At 32.3% G+C, this 27,297-nt stretch overlaps 1 protein-coding gene across 1 annotated transcript; it reads left to right on the top strand.

Annotated features, from left to right (window-relative positions):
- The first annotated feature begins 3,219 nt into the window (after positions 1–3,219).
- On the top strand, positions 3,220–27,009 carry LOC132756436 (E3 ubiquitin-protein ligase arih1-like). Its single transcript, XM_060747509.1, has 15 exons — positions 3,220–3,299; positions 3,437–3,769; positions 4,089–4,156; positions 6,502–6,586; positions 7,205–7,282; positions 8,797–8,945; positions 9,467–9,519; positions 10,120–10,255; positions 11,281–11,395; positions 12,195–12,325; positions 14,717–14,774; positions 15,434–15,517; positions 17,520–17,696; positions 19,534–19,646; positions 21,883–27,009. Exons 2-15 carry the CDS (start codon positions 3,551–3,553, stop codon positions 21,968–21,970), a joined length of 1,554 nt encoding a protein of 517 aa, XP_060603492.1. The 5' UTR covers positions 3,220–3,299; positions 3,437–3,550; the 3' UTR covers positions 21,971–27,009.
- Positions 27,010–27,297: the final 288 nt, after the last annotated feature.

Raw genomic sequence — 27,297 nt, 5'->3', positions numbered from 1 at the left:
ATAACACGTACGTATCGACCAGACTGGTACTCTGGCGAAATTCAGAGGCCCGCAATGAAAGGGATCACTTAATTAAGCATTGTAAAGAGTGGTTTACTTTAACCGTAAGTTGTGGAGAAATAAATGCCATGATGTGATAAAAAAGATAGTGAGATGCAATTGAAAATTCAAGGGAAATATTATACTATTGGCAAACTTTAAAAAAAAAACATATATAATGAGAAAATGTGACAGTCTTCTTTACAAATCACTATAAACATTAAAGATTCAGGTTTAAATCATAAATATGATGCTCAAATGAACATTTATCAATATTGTAAGTTCCAAAAAGCATTATTTGTAAAGGTATTACCAAATTTACATTTCATGTTAATAAAGGGTTGTAATTAGAAATTTATTTTCTATAAAGTCCGAGTCAAATTTTCCAATAAGAAATGAGCACAGGAGCAATAACAGCATCCTTTAATTTACAAGAAGGCATTTACCAGAATAATGAACTAAATAGTAATGTATATGTATGCATGTTAGATACTAAACAGGCTTTTGATACGGTTTGGTTAGATGGTGTTTTCTACAAAATGTCAAAATTAGGTATAACTGGTAAAATTTGGACACTTCTAGTTGACGCACACACAAATATGTCTAGTTGTGTCGCTGCTAATGGCCTTCAATCTACGTTCTTCCCAGTAAGACAATGCATTAGACAAGGAGGGACGATCTCTACTTGGATATATAAATTGTTTATAGATGATTTGATAAACGAATTAGAAAATAGTGAATTAGGATTAAACATTCTACATCTTTCTGTAGGGGCGACAACTCTTGCAGATGATATAGCCCTATCAGCAACTAACCCCACCGGCCTTCAAGAAATGCTTGATATTACACATAAATATACATGTAAATAAAGGTACAACATAAACCCACTGAAAAGTAACATTATAGTATTTGGTAAAAGACGAAAAACACCACAGGTTCAACTATTAATAGGAGGTTGTCCTATTGATCAGGTTTATAGTGTTAAACATAAATGACAAACTAAATGACACAGACAAGGTCGAGCGTGCATGCGAAAAAAACAAAAACATCCCTTTTTTCTCTATTATCACTTAAAATAGACCCGGTCCACGTAAATCCAATCAAATCGGCTTCGCTTATTTCAAAAATTTGTATACCTAGATTATTGTATGGTTGTGAATTCATGTCTAACCTTAAGAAAACTGACTATAAACGACTTGATAGATTTGTTAGACTAGCTGCAAAAAAGATACAAGGGTTCTCTGTGCTAACACGAACGGATATGTGTCTTAGTATGTTAGGCTGGAAAAATATTGAATCTGAAATAGAGCTTAGAAAACTAGGGTTTTTAAGACAATTATGTGACATGCCAAACACTGTTTTAGCAAAACATGTGTTCAATGTGAGATTATCAATTTATGTATGTACACTCTGGAACACTCTGCTATGATATCATAAAACATGTTGTTGTAACTTGTAATAGAATGGACATTTTTCGCGAAGAATTGTTTAAAACTTTGTATAATTTATTTGGCAAAGATGTTGTTTCAGAAATATTATTAAGTGATAGCGAAACGAAGTTTCAAAAACTTATAGGCAGACGCCTGTTATCATTACAAAACAGGAATGTTCATAAACATTTTTAATTATTTGGGTCGTCAGTAATGGTCGTCAATAATGGTAGTGAAATTTCAGACTCTAATGCTGTTAATTGCAAATGCCGAAAGTAGTCCGCTTTTTTGAAGCGGTTACTTCCCTTTATATGTATACTAACGCCGAAAAATTCAGGGGAGATCACTGCGTAAAGATAGTCAAATGACAGGCGCATTAATTTTCAAGCAAAATGATTCCCGAATGGTCGAAGATTTCTAATATTGTTTTATTCTTCATAGATATACATGCTTATAGTAAGCTCAATGATTATTTACATCTGTGTTAAACAATAGTTAGCGTCGTTACAAACCCATATTTAGAATAATTTGGTTTTCTCCAGGCCGTTTACATATAAATTCACCATGGCCGAGGGGTTTGCGCGTTTGCTGAGGAAGCGAGAGGTCTGGAGTTCAAAACCCAGTTGAGGCAACTCTTTTTTTCCAAATTTTTTAAGTCAAATAAACATTGGATTGAATATCAGTGTTGCAATTAGTCTTATAGCCAATTTACTATAAAAACGCTGGAAAGCATTGGTGGCACTAAACAAAAACAAATTGGTTTATAATCTCACAACCTTCACCTTTCTGACATTCTGAGACCCAAACAAATTCAGCACCTTATGTGCTTTGATTTAAGAATAGCAATCGCATATGTTTACTATTGCATTAAAAATGCACGATGTATACAAATCTCGCAGAGACGATGATTTTGCTTTAAAAGTACCATGTTAAATATGCGTTGTCATAATTATGTTTTTTTAGAAATGAAATACGACACTGGCATCAGTGATAGCTGTATAAGCATCTTAAGTATATCACATGAAAAAATAATGAAAATGTAAATACTCATGTACTCATATAATCTATATCTATTACATGTTAGTACCACTTCTTTTCTTTTAATTATGAATGTATTATATGGTCCCAAAGTAATAAATCAGACATAAATAGAATAACGAAATTACAAAAAAAAAACAATAATTAAAAAAAACAACAACAAAAAACAGCCAGAATTATTTTAAAGAACCACATAGTTTTAAAAATATGTTTAAAAATATAAAAAATTTATATTTTCAATCTAGGTGTAATTACTTTTGTTTACTTATGGTGTATAAATCGCTGAACAAATTAACACCAGCATATATATCTCTGATTCCGTTATCTCAAAATAAAATGATCACAGAAAATAAGACATATAGTACACAAACGGTCAATAAACAAATTATTTAAAACATACTTTTTATTATTTTGGTATGGAGACTATTATAGAACACAATTCTTTTAGAAATAAGTATTTCTACCAGTCTGGAATTGTTTAAATCTCATATTAAACATTTCTTATTATATAAAATAAAAACCAACAATATTTAACATGTATTACATTTATAATATGATTTATAAAATGACATGTTATGATCTTTATAACTACTGGTTGAAAACAAGGTTTTACATGATATGTGTTTTCTTTGATGCTTTGGTACAGCTACCATCGTTAGTTATTATGCACTGAAAAAATCAATGAAAATATTTAGTAGCTTCTTACCTAACTGAGCTCTTTAATTGAAAACAAAATTTGGTCCAATGAATTAGATTTCCCAGCATTCCTCATTCTCAAAGTGAAAACATTTGGTAAGGGTGAAATTGCGTTCTGAACTTACTATCTCTCTGTCAAAATTTAGATAAGTGAACTCTCTTATTTGAAAGAGTTAACTTTCTTCTTTCTAAATTAATCTCAAATAATTAATTTTTAATCCGATTTTTTACAGATAAATACATTTCAACAGGCAGCCCAAAATGATGAAGTGACGTCATGAACGTAAATACAAATCTCAGACCATAGATATTCTTTCCATTCCACACTTAAAACTTGACTTATAAGAATGGACAGCGAAGACGATATGATATATGAAGATGATGAATCTCATGAAGAGGAGGACAGTAATGATGATGATGACTTTGTGGACATAGCTATGGAGCCTGAACCATCGTCTACAAGCGAGTCAAAAGACCATGAAGACTATCCGTTTGAAGTTTTGACAGCAGACAGAATTGTTCATGTAATGGTTGAGTGTATAAAAGAAGTAAATGCGGTGGTTCAGGTATAACTATTCATATGTATTTTACTAGAAATGGTGATACAAATAAGTGTAATTTTGTAACCTGTACAACTGTTTTAGGTTTAAGATGTTTGTAATTAAGATAACATAATGTTTCTAATAATTCTCTATATTCTCAAATCATCCTATAATAACTTACACTTTTTGACACTAAGCTTAAGTGTTTGTTACTTAATAGCACTTAGATACAATTAAATATGAACCAGGGTTCTTAAGCATGTTTTAAATCGAATCCAGTACAAATTCATATGCTAACAATCTTGTCCTACTTTTTCAAACCATCGTTTTGCCTTGTTTGCAGATTCCATCAACCATAACAAGAATTTTGTTAAACCATTTTAGATGGGACAAGGAAAAGCTGATGGAAAGGTAATTTTACTTGTAACCTTGAAATAATAAGAATCCAAGTAAATTTGTTGGTGTCAGTTGCTATGTGGTTTTGGAATGAATTGTAAGGTTTATATCATGTCAGGGATGTTTAAAAAAGCAAAAAGTTTTAGCCTGCTGATGACTGTGATAAAACGCAAAAGTTGCAGCTTGGGCTTTTATCAGTAAAGACTTAAAAGTGGATAAAGAAAGCTATATCTGAGGAAATATTTTATAAAAGTGCAAAAACAGTAAAATTATGTTGTTTTCATAACCTTATGGTGATTCCTTTAAAGATTTATAGCATTGAAGTTTAAATGTCTTTGTCAAATAATATGTATGAATATTGTAAATAAATAGAAGCATTCCGCTATTAAGAAGGATTGGCTATGATTTTATGCATTTTAATAAAATATACTGACAAATTCCTTCATACTCAGAAATCATAAAAATCAAGATGAGAACAATAATTTTACAGTCTACAAACAGCAAATATAAAAAGCATAGCTTTAAACACTGTGATGTTGAAATTGTTCATTAAGTTTAATGTTACTGTTATATATTTCTTTTCATCTTAACAGAAATGATTGTTGCTGAATGACGCAAATAAGTCAAGAGTATTGTTAAAATGTGAATGTTTAATGAAGTGACTCTTTAAAAGTTTGGTTTACTCATTTATCATAGCTATTGCGAAATATATTTTAAATTTGAATTTAATTTATTCCAAGTACACATAAATATTGTAGAAGTACAGGGCTCAAGCTAGGTTCAAAATTTAGGGAGAAGTCACTTCTCCCTCCAGCTGCTTTAGGGAGAAGTGGGGAGACTTTAGGGAGAAGTGAGGAGATTCATTTATCGATGTTTGTTGTATGTTATTGCAATTACATTGACTCACTGTACTTATCTTATTAAATGAATTGGATTTGTGTTACAACAAAATATTCAATTTTAATTTAAAAGTAGTTTGAAACAAGTAATAATAAGAATGAGTATCATGTAATGCAACCATTGCATTAAATGAAGATAAAAAAGCCATAGTTGATTCCTATCATGGATCATATCATGGATGGATTAACAGTTATTACCTTCTGATTTACTATTAAAAAGCTTGCGCGGACATTATATTCATATTCACTTATGTTGTAAAGAAAATGAAAGTAGATAACGAAAGAAACGGTCTTTACTTTAACTACATTTGTAATAAATACAGTGTAATACGCCGTCAATTTTATCAAATTTAACTCGTCGACAAAAAAAGGTTATCATAACTTTCATTTAAAATTACCGTTACAGTTATATCTCGAGCGGTCCTCTTAATTCTGACAATCATTCGATAGTGAAAATTTAATTGACGTTTGATCCGTCCATCATAAATTATTGTTACTGGTATGTTAAAGATTTAATGTCGCCTCGATTGAAATGTGAATTACGATTGGTTTCTCGCACGTATCGGTAATCTCGCCGTGGGCGGAGTCTAATTGTTCCTCGAGCGTCTGTTAATTAGACTTTTATGACATGTTGGTAAACAAACGGATTAATGACATTTCGCGTTGATTGAGATGCATGACAGTCCCTTTTTCCGGCGGCGAGGGTAAACAAAGCAAACACACAACATGTTATTCACAGTTATTGTTGGTTATTTTCAATAATGGATCAATAAAATCGGGCAACTTCATCTTCGCTTTCATGTAGGATGTCGGCGAAGTCAGGCGGAATTCGGCGACTATTTCGCCCGAATCGCCCAGTAGCTCGAGCCCTGAAGTACAGATGATGATATCAATCTGGTGATTCAGATAGTACTATGGTATTTTCATACAGGTGTGAGCACTGATTTCTGCAGAAATTGGATTAAGTTGAAAATTGTCCAACCAATCAAACATTTTAGTCAGCTATGACTGTTTTAGAGGGGACTTAAACAGAAGTCACTACTTATCAAATACTCCATTCTGATTGGCTCAAGGGCTGTTTTTAATTATTACTATATTGATGTCTCATCGATTTTCAACACTCCATCAAACATTGATTTCAATTTAGCATATTTATACAATTTAAAATCAATTTTTTCCCAGTCTTGTGAAAACATCTCTGTATTTTGTTGGAATTTGGAAATCGTCTGTCTACCATTTAACTAGCATGAAAGTTAGATATAATTTTCCTATGTTAATCAGAAGTATTAACAAAAAATACTCTCTTTCTGTATTGTTGTGATCTCCTTGTCCAGTATGTTACTTAACTATAAGCTGATTATTAAAATCATTTAATTTATGTCTCTTGCTTTTGCTGCTAATGTTGCTAAAGCCATAACATATTAATTTTATATATATGAATTTTATTTTTCTTGTTTAAAGGTACTATGATGGTGATCAGGACAGCTTGTTTTCTGAGGCCCATGTTGTAAGTCCATACAGAAAAGATGCCTCAAGACAGGCTAAGGTATTGATTAGCTATCTTTAAAAAGTAATGTTGAACGATTGTTTTGAATAGCTAGTAGTACTGCATTGTAAAAAAAATGAAGTATTTTTACATTGCCAACATTAATGAATTTGTACTTTAATTCATGTTTCCTTGTTATAACGATTGTAAGGAAAACTACATGTAAATGCTAATGTTAACATTTTAAGATTTGATACCATATCATGTAATATAATATTATTTGGCATTTAACTGTCAACATGCACATAGCTACAGAATCTACCCCTTTGACCTTGCTAGCACATCAGTGTTGTCTGATCTGATCATGGTCTGCTTTGTTGGCTATTCAGTTTGTACATGTTTGGAAATTTTCCCTAAAAATGATGAATGGTCTTATCTAGGTGTAAAGATGGACAAATCCATTTAAGATATTTGTGGTAACTTAGGGTTAATGTAATATTCATTATGTTATCTGTTAGAAGGAGATATATATGTAGCCACTTAACATTTGTTCCTGATTTATAAATAAGTTTGAAGTTACTTTGAGAAACTTAATTCACAACTGATGTAGTAATTTGGTGGTATTCCCAATATGGCAAAGAAATATTATGGTTGACATATATTATTTTCATTTTTCAGAGAAACACCCGAGGTTCAACTGCCTCCACATCCAGTGAGATCATGTGTGAAATCTGCTGTTTTACAAAACCTGCAAATGTATGCCCCAATTTTATATTTGATAGATATTGTTATTAAATGAAAATTATAAAGCCTTTCTAGTTATGTTCAGAAGTATATAATATCATCAGTTATTGAAATTAGGATTCTGTGAGTAAGCAATGAACCAAAAACTATTGTTATAGATAGGTTATATTTTTCAATTAAATGCCAAATACACATTGGGTGGGGGGGGGTTAATTAAAAACATTGTGGCTTTAAAATTATTCCGTGGAACGTGACATCCCCTGATAATTTTTTGTGCCCCCACTATAGGTGGGGGGGGGCATTTAGATTTACCCTTGTCCTTCCGTCCGTCCATTCCCTTTTTGTGTTGCACATAGCTCAAAAAGTAATTGATCTAGAGTCATGAAACCTTACAAGAATATTGATCAGCATGTGAAGTTGTGCACCTGGGTATTTTTGTGTGGATATATTTAGTATTTTTAGAGTTGTTGCTCTTGAATTAGTAAAAATTTCCAATTTCAACTTGTGTCGCACATAACTAAAAAAGTATTTGACCTAGAGTCATGAAACCTTACAGGAATGTTGCTCAGCATGTGTAGTTGTGCACCTGGGTATTTTCGTGTGGATATTTTTAGTATTTTTAGAGTTATTGCCCTTGACTTAGTAAAAATTTGCAATTTTCAACTTGTGTCGCATGTAACTCAAAAAATATTTTACCTAGAGTCATGAAACCTTACAGGAATGTTGATCAGCATGTGTAGTTGTGCACCTGGGTATTTTTGTGTGGATATATTAAGTATTTTTAGAGTTATTGCCCTTGACTTAGTTAAAATTTCCAATTTTCAACTTGTGTCGCATGTAACTAAAAAAGTATTTGACCTTGAGTCTTGAAACCTTACAAGAATGTTGCTCAGCATGTGTAGTTGTGCACCTGGATATTTTTGTGTGGATATTTTTAGAGTTATTGCCCTTGACTTAGTAAAAATTTACAATTTTCAACTTGTGTCGCACGGAACTCAAAAAATATTTTACCTAGAGTCATGAAACCGTACAGGAATGTTGCTCAGCATGTGTAGTTGTGCACCTGGATATTTTTAGAGTTATTGGCCTTGACTTAGTAAAAATTTACCATATTTAACTTGTGTTGCACGTAACTCAAAAAGTTTATGACCTGTAGGCCTGAAAGTTTACAAGAATGTTGGTCAGCATGTGTACTTATGCACTTTGGGGTTTTCTTGTGGATTTATTCAGTATTTATGGTATTTGCCCTTTGCTTTATAAAAGATTTTTAGTTTTCAACTTGGGCACATGTAGCCAAAAAAATTATTTGACCTAGAGACATAAGATTGACAAATAGGTGGAGTGTGGGGGCACCCGTGTCCTATGGACACATTTCTAGTTAACTATTAAAATGTGGCTATTCTTTATCTTAAGATCATACTTATAGGTTATTTAAGTTACTACATGTATATTACAATGGTGTGAATCCTGTTAAATTTACGTGTCTGTCATAAATTGCTTTCTCAGATGTAAGATTTATATTGTAGGAAATGACAGGGTTAGAGTGTGGTCACAAGTTCTGCTCCCTATGCTGGATGGATTATCTGACCTCAAAGATTGTTGATGAGGGTATGGGACAGACTATAGCATGTGCGGCCTTTGGTTGTGATATTCTAGTTGATGATGTCACTGTCATGTATGTATTTATAGATATTTGCCTAATTTAACCTTTAGCCTGATGTCAACAATTGATTCTACCAGTGCAGCAAGGGCAGAACAAGATCATTTTGGCTCATCTGTACCATCTGATCATGTTCTGCACTGTTTGCCATTCAGTCAGGACCTATTTAAAAAAATCATAAATTGATAAAGTTTTGTCCAAATCGCAAGATGGATTGGTCCATCTTTGATATTTAGAGGGATAAGAATTAGTTTCAAAACTTTCAATCTAATTTGTTGACAATATGATCATATACATTGTTAGATTGCATTAAAAGTTTGTGACAGGATTGAGGAGGTCAATAACTTATGTTATCCTTTCTTAAGCATATATGTTTGTTTCAACCCTAAATCTGCTGCTGAAATTTCGGAATGGATTTGCCCAGCTTTGAATTTCTGGAATAAGTTATTCAATGTTTAAGGGATTTTAATATCAGAGTGCAGAAAATGAACTATCAAGAGTATAGAAACTAGCCAGGCTGAATACTGATGACAAAGGTTAATTACTTTTGGTTCCAGCAGGTTAAAAGTTAAGCAAGTACCTATTAATTGTTTTAATACCACAGATATAAACAACTGCAATACAACGTACAGATAACATACCATCGGGCTATTTCTCTACATTAAGATAGTTGTACGCAAGAAATAATACATAAATTTTCTTTTTTTAAAGGAATTTAAAAAAAGCCCCAAAAAGTGAGTTTAAAAGTATCAACCTTTAATTAAAAAATTTAGTTTTGTGAGGTAAGTCTTTTTTTTAACCCCAGTATATTTTTTTTTTGTATTTTTGATTAGAAATTTCAAATACTAAGAAACCCTTTGACCTTGCTAGACATTTTTAGTTATTCAGAAATTTAAAAAAAGGGTTTCACTTTAAAGGGAAAAATTTATAATCGTCAGAAAATTTAAATTTTTTTTGGGGGAAATATGAAAATAGGTTTAAAAATTTGGAATTAAGGGAAAATTTGCCCAAATTTTAACCAACGTGCGTAGTTTTAACCCCCTTGCTAAGCAACACTTTAAAGGAAAAGCCCAAAATTTTTTGATTAGTTTACAGGTTCCCACGGGTTTTTAAAGTTTCCCAAAAAGTAAGAGGTGGACAGGGGGGGGATGAACATACACCCCTGGGTTATAAATAAAAATGAAACCAGACTTTTATTTGCTTTTATTTCAGTGTAATAAATTATTACGTTGGTGCCCAGCCCCTGATTTGTGGCCCAACGTTGTTAAAGTAAAAATATTTTGTTTGAAAAAATTTGTACAGTGGCTTTGTGACAAAACATTCTGGTAAATTTTTTTTTTGCTTTAAAATATTTCCATCTTTCTTTTAAAAAATTTTCAAACTGATGGCCTTGTCCAACGCAAGTTTTTAATTGTGTACTGTCAAATCTATGTTTTTAAAATGATTTTTGATTTGGAAAAAACAAAAGCAAAACTATAATACCATTGTGCAAAATGCTTGGTACAAGTTTTCTTTTCTGTCAAATTTTTTTGGGTTTGACTTTTGTTTTGAAAATTTTTAGTTACTATTTTGGGCAGCTAGTATTAACCCCAGCTGAAAAACCCCCCTTTTTATCGCATTACCCTTTCTGTTAAACCCAAAAGGGGTAATATAAATAAATACATTGAGAAAATTTAGGGAGCGTTATTTAATAACTTTAAAGCATGCTGTCCCCAACCCCCTTTGATAGCAGAAACTTACACTTTGCTGCATTTACTGTCTGAACTCTAGGTGGAAATGTGTCCTCAGCAATTTCTCAGATAAATTGCTATTGTTTAGTAAACAGCAATCATTGATGCCCAAATGACTTAAAATTTCCTAGACTTAGCAATAGGAAATAATTGGCTTGAATAACTTAAATATCTATGTTTGTTTAAAAATTAGAAATTAGTGAAATGGCTTATAATATTTAAGATTGATATAAATACAAAGATTGTTTTTACTTGGCTGTTTTGGAGAAAAAAGACAAATTATGATAGCTGCATTTTCGTTTTACAAAATGTTGCTCATTATTCAAACATTTTAAAAGCTATCAACATGAAACATGGAATACTTGCTCTTGTTCTGTCATTGGATTTGGAGCTTTTGATAAAGGGTCCCTTAAAATTCATTAAATAATTTTCAACAAACCTTTCTTTGTGGATACAGTATTCCTTTAATAGTTACAGGAGACACACTGATGCATGTGATTGATATATTTTCAAATAATGGATATTGTTAGATGGTTCTTTTATGTATTTAATGAAACTTTTGACTAAATATATAATGAGATATTGAGATCAGATATTTGAAAGTTGTGTGTATTTTATAGTTTTGCATGTGGAGAAAATTGGCATGACCCGGTGAAATGTATGTGGTTGAGAAAGTGGATACGAAAATGTGATGATGACAGTGAAACATCCAACTGGATAGCTGCCAACACAAAGGTATGGTATAGCAAAAGTGCAAATAAAAAAACTGTCAATCCTCAATCTTCTTTATTTCTTTAATTGATTTGTCAAATTTTATTTTTGGAACTGTCTATTATCAATTTGGGGGATGTCAAGATGAAAATTTAGTTAAGTCAGCCAATAGTATAGAGCCTGGTCAGACTGTAAGGATATGCATGATGGTCTGACTAGATACTGATGGCTTATCACTTTGGTTGTAGCAGGGTTATGGTTTACCTACAATATAAATGGGTACGGATTTTCATGCTACCCATGCTTTATATGTGTTATTATAATGTACTGCTTTAGATAAAGATTTGTGAATGAAATATTTTTATTATCAAAATGCTTATAATGTTTGGGTCAGGTTGCAAAATGAACCTTTCTCTTATAGCCTATACATTGAATAGTTGTTATTACTGCCAGAAGTAAAAATTGTCTAATGTGTGAATATAAGTTATGACAAGTAAAAAGAGAGCATCATAATTTACATAAGATATATTAAAATCTTCCTGTTATCCCTTTAGATATATACTCAGGCAAGTCAATAAACTAGAATAAAAAAATAACTGATCCAGATGCTGTGAGAAAATTTATCAAACTGAAACTTAGGACTTTTTAGACTGACTTTCGATTTCTCAGTTTTGGTATTTTCATTTATCTTTTAAGTAAAACATAAACTTCACTTTCAAAAGTCAAAGCAGAATTAGAAACACTTGCCCCTCACATGTATTTGTTTTAATCTAGAAGGAGATTTATGATCTTTTAGTTATTATTTGAAACTCTTAAATTTCAGGAGTGCCCTAAATGCCATGTGACCATTGAGAAAGATGGTGGATGTAATCACATGATTTGCAAGAATCAAAACTGCAGGGCAGACTTTTGCTGGGTGTGTTTGGGACCCTGGGAACCTCATGGATCTTCCTGGTATATCAGATTCTTTATCTATCCCTTAACCTACTTGATTTCTTAATAGACCTGTCCAGCTTACACTTTTATAATTGTCCATAATATTGTTTTAGGAACTTCAAGCTAATCAACAATATAAAGTATTGTAAGACTGCATGGTAGTGCAGGCTAGCCTGGATCTTAACTTGTGCCAAAGGCTTATCACTTTTGTGCCTGCAAGATAGGAACTATTTTTTTATCTCCTGAAACTAACAACTAAAATTATGTTACAGCCAATCTTAAAGCTACATTTAATAAATTTCATAAAAAACTAAATAGCGACATTTCATTAATAAATTGGGTTTCATATCAACACCAGGTCTTATTTTGGTGTCCAACTCCGCCTTTGGATCATCCGTACATCAATATTGAATCAACAAACATTACTATAAGTACATGTAGTAGTCCTAATTTAACGGTATATTTCCCGCATTGTAACGGATGATTTCATACAAATTTAATCTATTTACGAAATGATAACTTTTTCGGAACCCCAGGCTTAGTGCACCATGAAGCTAAAATGGTAAAAGGAAAATATATTTGCTGTGATCCGGATAGGAACTATTAAACTGTGACGTAGCGCATACACCAACTCGTAATAGGCTTCATTTGCATGTTAAAATTCGTATACTAACTTTAGTGTTACCGTGGGGTTTTCTGTTTAAAATCCTAATTTATGAACAATATTTGATGAGATTTACAACAATACTGTTAAACATGTTAATGAAACTGTAGAATGCTTGATTTTTAGGCTGATGGCAAAATATTTTTAAAATTTTTATTTAATGTAGCTTTAATATATGGATGAAAGCTGTTATAAAACCTGTTGCTGGAGCCATCATTTATTTAATTATCCCCCGCCTATGGAATCGGGAGGGGGATATAGTTTTGGCGTTGTCCGTCCGTCCGTCCGAATTTCGTTTCCGGAGTAGTTCTCTGCAACTACTGGCTGGAATTCAACGAAACTTTATGGGAATCATCAATATCAAGAGGAGATGCGCATATCGTCGGCTTGTTCCGGTCAGACACTTTAACTCAGAGTTATGGCCCTTGATTAGTTATGCAGTATGCATATGGAGTAAAAATCGTTTCTGCGCTACTTCTCTGCAACTACTGGCTGGAATTCAACGAAACTTTACGGGAACCTTCAATACCAAGAGGAGATGCGCATATCGTCGGCTTGTTCGGGTCAGACACTTTAACTCAAGAGTTCTGGCCCTTGATTAGTTATGCAATATGCATATGGAGTAAAAATCGTTTCCGGAGTAGTTCTCTGCAACTACTGGCTGGAATTCAACGAAACTTTATGGGAATCATCAATATCAAGAGGAGATGCGCATATTGTCGGCTTGTTCCAGTCAGACCCTTTAACTCAGAGTTATGGCCCTTGAATAGTTATGTAGTATGCATATAGAGTAAAAATCGTTTCCGCACTACTTCTCTGCAACTACTGGCTGGAATTCAACGATACTTTATGGGAACCTTCAATACCAAGAGGAGATGCGCATATCGTCGGCTTGTTCCGGTCAGACACTTTAACTCAGAGTTATGGCCCTTGATTAGTTATGCAATATCCATATAGAAAAATATTTGTTTCCTCACTACTTATCTGCTACTACTGGCTGGAATTCAATGAAACTTTATGGGATACTAAGAGGAGATATGCATATAGTCGCCTTGTTCCAGTCAGATACTTATAACTCAGATTAATGGCCCTTGATTAGTTATGTAGTATGCATACATCTCATTGGCATTTCCAGATTTTACTATTTAACACAAAGTTATGGCTCTGTTTTTGTTCTGAATATTTATCATGTTCAAAGAATATTACTGTTTATGCCATGATTAATATATAAATAAAGCCTTATGTCTTCAGTTGTTGTGTTAATAATAACCAGTACTCGGCGGGGGATATAAATTCAACGAATTTGCTTGTTAAGCAGTGTTTGATTTTTCACCCCTTTAGGAAATGGGATTCAGCTGTGTAAACTTTGGTTTATATTGAAGCCTAAAATAAGTTAATTGGGTAAAAGTTATGTCTCAGCAAATGCAAAATTGTTAAATTTTAATAACTACTGAAAAATTTTTATGTAAAAAAATTGTATGTAATAAGGCATGGGTCCCTATACTAGACATTTCAAAAGAAAAATGAAAAAAGGACTTGATTTGCTGAATTTCTGTTCTGAAATAAATTAATCCTCTGGTTCTGCTCTTTTGAAAAAAAAATAATAAAAAAATATCAGTATTTAATAATAATTTTTTTTTAATGAGAATAGCAAGTCCTGTATAATTATATCATTGGGTATTTGTGAATTTTTATTCACAAAAAAATATATTTTATTCATTTATTGTTAATGTTTTATATTACAGGTACAATTGCAACAGATTTGATGAGGATGAGGCAAAGAAAGCCAGAGATAGTCAAGAAGTATGTAAAACTTATTATAATACATTATTTGTTTAATTTTGTTAGCAATACATGGCTGAAATTTGTAATTGTCTTGCCCTGGTTTATCTTGAAATTGGTTATTGTTTATTTCAAGGATTTTGACATATAATAAAGGGCAAGAATAAAAACTTGTAAAATTATTTATTTAATAGATTGCTAAAAACAAAAATGTTTTGTGTCATGTGATTTAACAACAGAGAAGGTGTTTTTAATAAAATTCTAGAACAAAAGGACTTGTTTATGTAATTCTTCAACAAAAAATCTTGTTTCATGTAAATATTCAACAAAACTGTTTTGTTTTATGTAATTAAATAACAAAAAGGTTCTTATTTAATAGAATTCTAGACAAAAGGTATTTTAATGGAACTTCACAATAATGAATTAGATGGGTTTTTATTTCATTAAATATTTTTTAAATTCTTCAGCAAAACAGTCCTTTTTATTCGAATTCTAGAATGATTAATCATTTTGTTGTTGTTGTTTTTTGTCAGAATTTTGAAGTGCACAGTCCATGAAAATAAAATGATTATAAAATAAAGTTCATAAACAAAATAAGTAAATTTTTAAAAACCCTGAAATGTGTAAAACTTGTAAATATGCAACAGCTCTATATTAACATTGTCTTCTGTTTTTATCAGAAATCTCGTTGTCACCTACAGAGGTATCTATTTTATTGTAATAGATACATGAATCATATGCAGAGTCTCAAATTTGAGAACAAAGTAAGTATCATAATATATATTTGTTGTCTTCAAGTCTTAAAATCTACTTTTCATATATGAGATGAGTGGCCTCCCTGTGTAAGGTCCATGACTTCAAATCACTTGCCCCTCAGTGCTGATGGTTGAGTCCTGTTAGGACCTTGTGATAATTTCATGTGCGAATGCTGGCTTGCTAAAAGAAGTTCAAATGTTCTACTCACATGCCTGGTTATGCTTTAAAACATACATTTAGGACACCTGAGGTGTTAGCCACAAGTAAAACTGAGAAGTTGCCATATGATCAATAGTTTTTAACCAGGTTTTTTTACCAGGTTTTCCGAAGGAAAAAACTGGTTATTAGATTGAGGGCGGGCAGGCGGGCGTAAACAATTACTTCTGTGCGCAACTCCTTCTACATTTCTCAACTGATTTTGACCAAACTTTCACAGAAGCTTTTTCATCAAGTGCCCTGGCGCATATTGTCGGGGTTTTGCGATTGGATAATATTTGACCTAATTATGGCCCTTTGTTTTTTTTCCTTATATAGAATATATAGTGAACAATTTCTTCTGTGTGCAGCTCCTCCTACATTTCTCAACGAATTTTGACCAAACTTTCACAGAAGCTTTGTCATCAAGTGCACTGGGGCATATTGTCAGGGTTTTGCGATTGGATAATATTTGACCTAATTACTGCCCTTTGTTTTTTTTCCTTATAAAGAATATATAGTGAACAATTCCTTCTGTGCGCAACTCCTCCTACATTTCTCCACGGATTTTGACCAAACTTTCACAGAACCATTGTCACCAAGTGCCCTGGGGCATATTGTCGGAGTTTTGCGATTGAATAATATTTGACCTAATTATTGCCCTTTGTTTTTTTTCCTTATATAGAATATATAGTGAACAATTTCTTCTGTGCTGAGCTCCCTCTACAATTCTCAACGGATTTTGTTCAAACTTTCACAGAAGCTTTGTCATCAAGTGCCCTGGCGCATATTGTCAGGGTTTTGTGATTGGATAATCTTTGACCTAATTATGGCCCTTTGTTTTTTTTCCTTATACAGAATATATAGTGAACAATTTCTATCGTGCGCAACTTCTCCTACATTTCTCAACGGAATTTGACCAAACTTTCACAGAAGCTTTGTTATCAAGTGCCCTGGCGCATATTGTCGGGGTTTTGTGATTGGATAATATTTGATCTAATTATGGCCCTTTGTTTTTTTTTCCTTTTAGAGAATTATCAATATAAATTATAGTGAACAAATTCTTCTGTGCTGAACTCGTCCCACAATTCTCAACGGATTTTGTTCAAACTTTCACAGAAGCTTTGTCATCAAGCGCCCTGGCACATTTTGTCGGGGTTTTGTGATTGGATAATTTTGACCTAATTATGGCCTATTGTTTTTTTCCTTATACAGAATATATAGTGAACACTTCTTCAGTGGCAATTCCTCCTACATTATTCATGTTTTACATTGCACATAGTTACATTGTTTGTTGCTTGTATTTGTATTTCAAATACAACATATTTATCTACAATGGTGATAATTGAAAACCTGGTTTCATGGCATTGCCATGTTTCTTGTTTACAGTGTTGTTATGACTTGAAAACAAAAAATTAACAATTTTTTGTATATAGGAAATTCTGTCTATAATAATGAATTAAGTAGCTTTTACCTTTAATTATTAATGAAAATTATGTATTATAAAAATGTTAGGATTTGAGTGAAGACACTTGAAATACAGCACATCACATACTGATGAAGCTGGAAGTATTGATATTCAGTAGACCTGCCGATTATGAATTAAATGAGATGACTAGTCTTGGCCACTTTGATATGGGCAAACCTTTCAGTTTTTGCTCCTCCATTAACTAGAATTTTAATTCTATATCAGTACTCAAGAGAAATACACTAAGTTGTAAATAAAAGAAATAAGGGGTACATCAAAGATTGATAACTTGACACATTTAATTGTTATATTACATATGATAAAAAAAGATGTCCCTTGTGTTTCAGTTGTATGCATCAGTTAGATTGAAAATGGAAGAAATGCAGCAACATAGCATGTCATGGATTGAAGTACAGTTCCTTAAGGTCGCTGTCGATGTACTATGTAGCTGTCGACAGACTCTCATGTACACATATGTATTTGCTTTCTATCTGTCAAAAAACAACCAGTCTATCATATTTGAGGTAAGGAGTGAAATATAATTTTATCTTTTTGTTTTCTCCCTTATAAGATATTAAGATAAGGCCATTGTTGTAAAGTGTGTAAGTTTTTCATTTGTAACTTGAAGAGTATAGATCATGATATCAGAAATTGGATCCCAGGCTAGTCCAACTAGAAGAACTAATAGTCTTAAAGATTCGAAATGGAGGTCTTTATTATTTTAATAGATCATTTTGGTTCCCAAGATTAATAATTAAACTAAGGTTGAATAAAATAATGCAAGCTGGGCATATTTTTATGCCACCGCAGCATCTGCGATGCGGTGGCATATAGCGATTCACCTGTGTGTTTGTGTGTGTGTTTGTGTGTGTGTTTGTGTGTGTGTTATATAGATTATATAGTGAACTTAAAAAATCTTCTTGTGAAAAACCACTAGTCCAATTTCAACCAAACTTGGCAGGATTGTTCCTTGGGTGAAGGGCTTCCAAAGTTGTTCAAAGAATTTCATTCCATGCAGAAATCTGGTTGCCATGGCAACCAAAAGGAATTATAAGAATAAATTTAAAAAATCTTCTTGTAAAGACCCAAAAGGCCTAGAGCTTAGATATTTTGCATAAGACATTGTCTGGTAGACCTCTAACAAGATTGTTCAAATTATAGCCCTGGGGTCAAAATTGGCCCCGCCCCGGGGGTCATTGATTTTCACTATGTACATATAGTAAAAACTTAAAATACCTTCTTGTAAAAACCCAAAAGGCCTAGAGCTTAGATATTTTGCATAAGGCATCGTCTGGTAGACCCTTACCAAGATTGTTCAAAATATAGCCTTTGGGTCAAAATCGGCCCCGCCCCGGGGTCATTGATTTTCACTATATGTACATATAGTAAAAACTTAAAACACCTTCTTGTAAAGACCCAAAAGGCCTAGAGCTTATATATTTTGCATAAGGCATTGTCTGGTAGACCTCTACCCAGATTGTTCAAATTATAGCCCTGGGGTCAAAATCGGCCCCGCCCCGGGGGTCATTGGTTTTCCTTATATGTATATAGTAAAAACTTAACAAAGGCTAGAGTTAAGATATTTTGCATGAAACATTGTGTAGTGAACCTCTTGCAAGATTGTTCAAATTATAGCCCTGGGGTCAAAATTGGTTCTGCCCCGGGGGTCATTGATTTTCATTATGTACATATAGTGAAAAAATGAAAAATATTTTTGTCTGAAGGTACAAGGCATAGAGCTTTGATGTTTGATATATAATATCATTTATAGTTCCTCTACCAAAGTTGTTCAAAATTTTCCCCTGGTGTCAAAAATGGCCCTGCCCGGGGGCAGTGATTCTCATTATGTACACATAGTAAAAACAGAAAATAAAACAAATGTTTTCTGAATGGGAGAAAGCTATAGCTTAGATATTTGACTTGAAATGTTGTTTGGTGGACCTGTATCAAAATTGTTTTAAATTAAACCCTTGGGTCAAAATTATGCCTTGCCCAAGGGGACAGTGACCTACTTTCTTGTCCTTTGATGTACAGCAATGACATTTTGACCATGTGCACAGTTTTAGTTGTAAAATTGAACTTTGATATCAGGTGACCTAGATTTTGATGATGTGACCTACTTTCTTGTCCTTTTATGTACAGCTATGAAATTTGAACCATGCGGTGGCATAGCATTTTTCTCAAATGCAATCTTGTTTCACTATTAACTTTGTTTTTTTATGCCTCCTTTTAGCGAGGACGTATAATTTTGCATTTGTCCATCCATCATGCTGTTAAGCTTACTGTTCGAGACGGACAAAAAAGCTGAATGTGCAGTCATTTCTAGTTTTATATAAGAACAACCTCTTTTCCCTCCAACAGGAAAACCAGAAAGACTTGGAACATGCCACTGAACAATTATCAGAGTACTTGGAGCGTGACATAACCTCTGAACTTCTTGTTGATATTAAACAGAAAGTACAGGACAAATACAGGTAATTCTATGTGTTTTACTGATCATAACATAAGTTAATGCTTTTACAATTACTTAATATTGTTATATTTGATAGGAATATTTTATTGATTAATTTTTCAAAGAAATCATGTACAGAAGAGCTTCTATATGTCAAATTTTGATAAGTGTCATAGTTAGATGAATGAAAGTCCAGATTTTTTTCCCTCTATGTATTCTTAATTAATATGTTTATATGAGTTTATTTTTTATGTGCTCCATAAAGAATAAGTGGAGAACATTTTACCATATTAATTATAAGTTAAAATTCCTTGTTTAATTTGACATGTTTGATCTTGATGTATTTTACACACCTTTTATATCAGCGATGATGATAGCTGATCAACTTGTATGACAAGTTTCAATTACACTGCCTGGTCAGACTGTACAAACATGTAGACTGTCCTAGTTCTACAATAGTGATACAGGGTAATCACCTTTTGTGTCAGTAGGTCAAGGTTTTATAGAAAAATGGATATGTCTGAGTTTATACAACTATATACAGTGCCCATCAAAAGTCTGGAGACAAGTAAATAAAATCAAGTATTCTTGACAAAATATTCAATTTAATTCAATTTGAATGTATAATAATACATAACAATTCATTCATGTCATATATCATCACAAAAACAATACACAACTTACATAAATAAGTATCAAATGCCAAATATTGTCTCATTTACACTTATAGCACAACAACCAACAAAAGCACTACAGAAAAGGTCACACAGTTAGTACTTAGTGTGTCCACCTCTAGCTGCCAAAACGGCTTGAATTCTTCTTGGCATACTCTTAACTAATGTTCTACATCTGTTAACTGTCAACTCATTCCAGGAATCACAAACATTGACCGACAGTTCTCTTAGATTACCATGAAGCTTGTTCCTCAGAGCTTCGTTTTCATGTCATGCCACAAATTTTCGATGGGGTTTAGGTCTGGAGACTGTGGTTGCCAGTTCTCCAAGCACCTAATGCTGTTCTGGGAGTGCCATTCTTTCACTATCTTGGCCCGGTGGCATGGGGCACCATCATCTTGGTACCAGAACTCATCTCCATACCCTAGCAGATGAGCTGATGGTATGGCACAATTGTTCAAAATGTCAATGTAACCATGGGAATTGAAGTTTCCATTCACGACCTTCAGAATACCAGTTCCCCGGTAGCTCATGGCACCCCATACCATGATTTCACCACCTTGAAATTTAACTGTTGACACAACAAATTTGTCCAAAAGAGCTTCACCTGGACGTCGTCTGACAAGAATTGGTCCATCTGTCTGAAACATGTTGAACTTGCTCTCATCGGTGAACAAAACAGTGGACCAATCCACCCATGTCCAGCTAGCATGTGCTCTAGCAAAAGCCAAACGCTTCTCTCTATGAGCATTGGTCAGTAGTGGCTTCTTAATGGATCGATGACTCTGTAATCCAACTTGCTAAAGTCTACGACAAACTGTGGAATGTGAAGCATTTACTCCAGCCAATTCCCATGACCTCTTGAGCAATGGAACAGTAAGTCTCCTGTCTTGTAGAGACTGCCTGATAAGTGAGCAATCATCTCTTAGTGTAGAGGTCTTTGGACGGCCTGAACGAGGTCGATCATGGTGACTTCCAGTAACCTCAAATCGTTCCAGGATCTTGTAAACAGTGGATCTGGAAGAAGAACAAGTAAATTAAGCAAAGAAAAGACATCCAAAGCTACATAAGAATTTTGATGTATTCAGCAAGTGAAAAAAAAATGGAAAAAAAAGATAAATTTAAGTCGCTAACCTTCCTATTCCCAGAATGTTGGCAATTTCTGCAACAGCAACTCCTTGACTCCTCAGGGTTTCACAGCGCACTCTGTCTTCATACGAAACCATTGTTTTGTAGTGGAATATTCACTAGATTGATCATGGATGTTTTGTTCGTATTTGGGCAGACAATTTTTATGGATAATCAAAATGTTTTGAAGTGATCGAAATTACAAGTTAATTATCAGTTTTCCCTAAAAATATGTAAAACTGTAAGTCTGTCATAAAGATATGAAAATTTTATGACTTTCTTAACATTTTATATGCCAAAAGTTAATAACAGGAGATAATGTTATATTTCAAACAATAAAACTGCACTTTATAGACAAATTTTGCCAATTTTACACAAAAATCAGTAAATTGTTGGTTGTCTCCAGACTTTTGATGGGCACTGTATATATGACGTATGACATATTTTATATTGCAGATACTGTGAAAGCAGAAGAAAGGTTCTGTTAGATCATGTACATGAGGGATACGAGAAGGAACAATGGGAATACCAAGAAGTATTGTGATAGCAATTATCTCCCTTAGTTACTATTTATAGACAATTGAATACATTTCATTCATGTTACTTCTTAATTTTGCAAGAACCAAAATATCTGGAACGAACGTCATGATAATTTTTTATTTATTTTTTTGTAAACATGTAAATCTCATGAATTATTGTTAGTAAAAATGAAGCATGTACTTTCTGCTTGTCTTTTAAGTTTTATCATCAATATTTTACTGTTTGCAGAATGACAGATATTTCTGGTATCAATAGTATTTGTTACTTGACATGGTGTATGAATACATATATCTAGTTTTGATTATTTAAGTAATTATTTAAATAATTGATTCTGATTATAAATTGAATTCTTCCTATGTTTGTAATACATGAAATATATGAAATTTTTTACTTATGATGAAGCATTGTTTAAGAATATGGACTCTAGGATAAAGGTAGAGTGTTCATGTAATGATTGGCATTTATCACAAGTTTATTGTCAGACCAGCCTGTCCACCCTGCATTCTGACAAAGGCTCTTTATAAACCTGGTATTTTATATGAAAATCCCTCAAACCACTAATACACTCTTCCATTTCACAGCAGGGCAATTTCATTTTACAAAAGAGGCAGTTTATGGCTTAAGACTTTTAAAGGGACTTCAATGAGGTTTATTGACATTATTGACAATTTCTTTTTACAATTTGATGTGGGTCTATACCAATAAATTGTGGACAAAATTTCAGATCATTAGCTGGCACCTTTTTTTCTACAATAATCCTTTATATTGTGCCAAATGACCCAAAAACGAAAATTTAAAGGTATTGAACTCAAATCAAGCTAAAAATCATGCTAAGTATTGACTTTTTATTAAATTCTGCATATATTTCTGAATTGTCTTTTTCATATTTGTCTGTTTTAGTATCCAATACCATGTGATCTTAAGTGAGATTTTCATATTTTATGTTTTTAGACTTTGGACCTCAGTGGAGTCCTTTTAATGTTTTTTGTTGATTTTTTTTTTAATAGACAGTTAATATGTTGCTATGAATAAAATAAGACATACTGAAAATGGCTGCCCTGAACAGATGTGCGTGACCACTGAAAGTTGTGTGCTCTGTTATGATATAGACCATTGTTTCAAGGCTTATAAAAGATGCTGCATTTCATGTTAGTTGTTTCATAAAATTTAGAAGCAAAGAAGTGTCAATATTTGTAATAATTTGCTTAGGTAAGAACCAATTGACTTCTTGTTTTAAAGAGTCTTGGTATAAAAGAGGGGTCTAAGTAACTTAGTGAATATGTCAGTCATTGACTTCAGGCTTTGATTAAGATTAAAATTAGTGTAAGCATAGAAACAATTTGTGCTAATTCATGTAAACTCTGTTAGCAGTACTTGATGTCATTGAAATATTAACTTTTCAATATAACATTTTTATATGTTTAGCAAAGAGAAAGAATGACCAGGTTAATATACAACATTAAAATCACTGAAAATTCTTCAGAATTATGTTTAAAAAATTAAAACATGCATAATTTATGTGTTTCTTAACAATTTAGACTTTGTATTTGTAGAAATTTAAATATTTTAAGGTTTAACTTGGTGTACAAAGTATTGGAACCTTTCTAAATAATAAACATTGTGGTATACTGTGCCATATATGGTTGATTATCCTGGTTATAGTATACACATTTCTCTTGGGTATATACCACATATATCAAGGTTTTTACATAAACATTTTCAAAGAAAAATTCTATTGATACTTTACTTATAACATGTATCTCTGTAATGTCTAACACTCTGTTTTGTCAAACACTTTGTTATGTCAAACACTCTGTTATGTCAAATGCTCCTTGTTAGCTCTGTGAATAGGACTTTACAATTTTGCTGCTTTCAAGACAGATATACACTTTTCACACAGTTTGCCTGCAAGGCTAGTTATGGTAACATGTTTATTATCTTTTATGAGCTGGTTGATAAATAATATTATATTTACTATGTGCATTTTCTTCAATTGTGTAACTAAAGAACAGCATGCTTATTTTTGTGGTGAAAAAAGACTAGAATTATTATTCTGGCATTGAATAGGTTTAAATGTATGGAATCTTATTGCAGGTTTTTAAATGGTTAAATTCATTCTTTGCTAATATAATTGAAGATAGTATACAGAAATGGGTGTTTTCTAACATTTCTGATTATTACATCATAGATCTTGGAATAATAAATGACTTAATTATTTCATGTAGTATTTGTAACAGGTATTGTATAAAATGGTTTTAAGTTTCATTATTTTGTATACAAGCTCCACCACAACACCTAAATATTTCAAGAAATGATGTTAATAAAATAAAAAAATGAACATGTGCTCATTTATCTACAAACCCTTAAAATAAAAATGAAATATATTTTGCAAGAGATTGTGGTGTTGTGTTAACCTAGTTTAAAAAGTACCCATAAACATGTTTAATAATCAAGACTGTCTTTGTAAAATTGTGTTTAGGAAATGACCATCTAGATATCAAAACAACATAAAAGTTTACTAGTAGATTGTAAAGTTCAATTGGTCGTCTCTTCCAAGGAATAGTTTCCACCAATCAAAAAAAGAAATGTAAAGAAAAAAGGCACAGGCAGAAAATTCTGTCTGTTTTAGCATTGTCATCACTTTGATGAATGAGAACCATCGAAGTGCAACAAAAAAACAAGAACATTCCTTTAGTCTTAACAGACAAGTTCATTTTGACCACAATCTGCGTGTACTCAGAGTAGAGTATATATTTAGTACAAATATTTTATGTAGAATTGTCATATACTTCATCAATACCTAAACCTTTCTTCAAAATCATTTTATGTTTTGTTTCACAAAGAATACATTTTTATTAGTTTAAAACTACATTTTTCTGTTTGAAAAATTTCAGAAATGTTGAATAGATTATGTTTTGGTTTTATTTTTATTGGATATACATTTTATCAATAGCTACCGGCCTGCCATGTTGTTATAAACACTTGGATTCATATTGTGTCAGCTAAAGTCTGAAATTTAGACACAGACTGCAAGTTGCTTAATATTTTATTGTTACAAAAATACTCAAATTATAATGAATTATACTACAGAAATGTTGGGATGTAGAAACACAAACTAAAAGCCTCTATGGCCAAAGTCCCTAACTTTTATCACTTGCCCCTAAACACTATGAGTTTTAAAATCCTGATAGAAATCGGGAATTTTCCGTCTTATTAAAAACAGCTAAATTATGCAGTCCCTGTCTAACTTTTGAGGCTTTTGCTGTAGATGAATTATGAGTGCTGACCTGTGACATTGAGTATTTAAAGTGTAATTTTATTATGTGATGATACTAGGTTTATAGCATTAAGTTTAAATTTTGTGTGTGTTTTACTCGATTTAATGCTTGGTTATGTAAATAATATGTTTTGAATGTTTGAAAAATTTTATTGTATAGGAATAGACGTTGATATGAATTGTTTCTTGTTTTATTTGTTTTAATGCAGTATGAAATACATGTATTTGGAAAGCTGATTTAGCAGACAAGCAAGTGTTTGTAATGCTTATTTGTTAAGGTTATCAATCAGTTACAAGAGTTGATTAATTTTCAGCATGTAATGTACATGTGTATATTTTTCAAGATTTCTCTCAAACTGGAGAGAATTGATCCAGCATGGTAAGCTAACTTAGTAGAGGGGGATTCACCCATAATCTGCTTAAACAGTGATAAGCCTTTACCACCCTGGCCAACCAGCATTATTGTGTGCAGTATAATATGACTTTATATTGTTGGCTGACTAACTTGTAATTTCTTAACATTCCCAAAATTGATAATGGATTGTACTGATGGAAAGTGTCAAAAAAGAAGCTGGACAAGTCCATTCTAGAAATCCAGCAGGTTTAGGATTAAATGACTGTGTGTATTTTGGGTTAATCCTGCTACTTTTTTGGTTAAATAGACTGGTGAATGTAAATGCAAAAATAATTTGGTCACAGTCTATAACCAAGTCTGCTTCCTGTTTTCACACTGAAGGTACATAAATCTGAAGTACGGTAGTAGGTGCTTGTAATCACAACATCTGGTACACGTTGAATTGTATAAGCTTGCAAGACATGGTTCAGTGATTTCGTTTACCCACTGTGATATCATGTGCAGTGGCAGTAAAAATTACATGGATTTGAGAAATCTGCTCATTTCTATTGCCTTACTATGCTATCTTTAACAACATGTTTTATGTTGGGTAACTCCATAAAAATATACTAAAAGCTAAAAACTATACTCTGAATATAAGGTATGATGGGCAAATCCATTATTTAAATTTAGCAGGGTTTATATATAAGTCATGTTAAAATGTTTGTTTATCAGTGCAATGTATTGATTTTAAATCATTATTGTGCAAAATTTGGATCTCAGTACTTTGAATATTTATGCTAATATGTTGAAAAACAAAATATCTTAAAAGCTTTTGGTCATGTATATAGTAAATTAGGAAAATAAATGTTAATTGGACAAAAATCTTGTATGTCTGAGTGTTATCAACTTGTATCTAAAATGTAAAACATTTGGAAAATTGTCAAAGCATACTTATTTCAAGTTTCCAAATTGTATAACTTGTCCAAGTTGGGAACAAATATTGGAGACAATTACTTGGTTGATGAGAAGATAGGAAATATGTATCCAAATGTATGATTTTTCCACAATTATTATGTATAATGGAAATTTTATTGTACCTTTTAACAAAAATTTGAGGAAACTTTAAGGGATTATTTCTCTTGTAAAGGCATTACTCAAGATGAATTAAAGATGAAAATGAAATATTACATTTAATCATTTCTTGCTAATGTACATTATGACATAGTGAACTGTCGGTGTCGCAACTTGTCAATGTTTTATATCATTGCATCATCATAATTTACAGATTTTGCTTAATTCAGCGCTTGTTTATTATTTGTGTATACATACAGTTTATGAATGGTTGCTTGGATATAAGGGATTTTGCACTGTGCATCTTTTGTTTATATTGTAAAATAACTACTCCAAATAAAGGAATACTGTTTTCATACGTTCTGTTTGTTTTTTCTTTGTATATATTTGCATTGGTTTCAAACATTTACTGCGAGAACACAGGTTTTATTGGCCAATTAGTTAAGACCTTAACTTTGAATTATTTGCCATTTTTGTGTTCGAATCCTGCCAGTCTTGAATTGTTTCTTAAATGCAGCATTGGAAGGGCTTCATACAGCAGAAAAACTGACAAGTTGTCATATGACCTTTACAGTATTGGTAGCCGAATATATACTCACTTAATATATTCAATGAAGTTTCGATATTGATGAATTATCATATTTGC

Source organism: Ruditapes philippinarum, unplaced genomic scaffold, assembly GCF_026571515.1.
Source record: "Ruditapes philippinarum isolate M1 unplaced genomic scaffold, ASM2657151v2 ctg789_1_1_1_1, whole genome shotgun sequence".
Classification (NCBI taxonomy): domain Eukaryota; kingdom Metazoa; phylum Mollusca; class Bivalvia; order Venerida; family Veneridae; genus Ruditapes; species Ruditapes philippinarum.
Note: the sequence above shows the minus strand (reverse complement) of the source record. Positions and strands in the feature narration are given on the sequence as shown.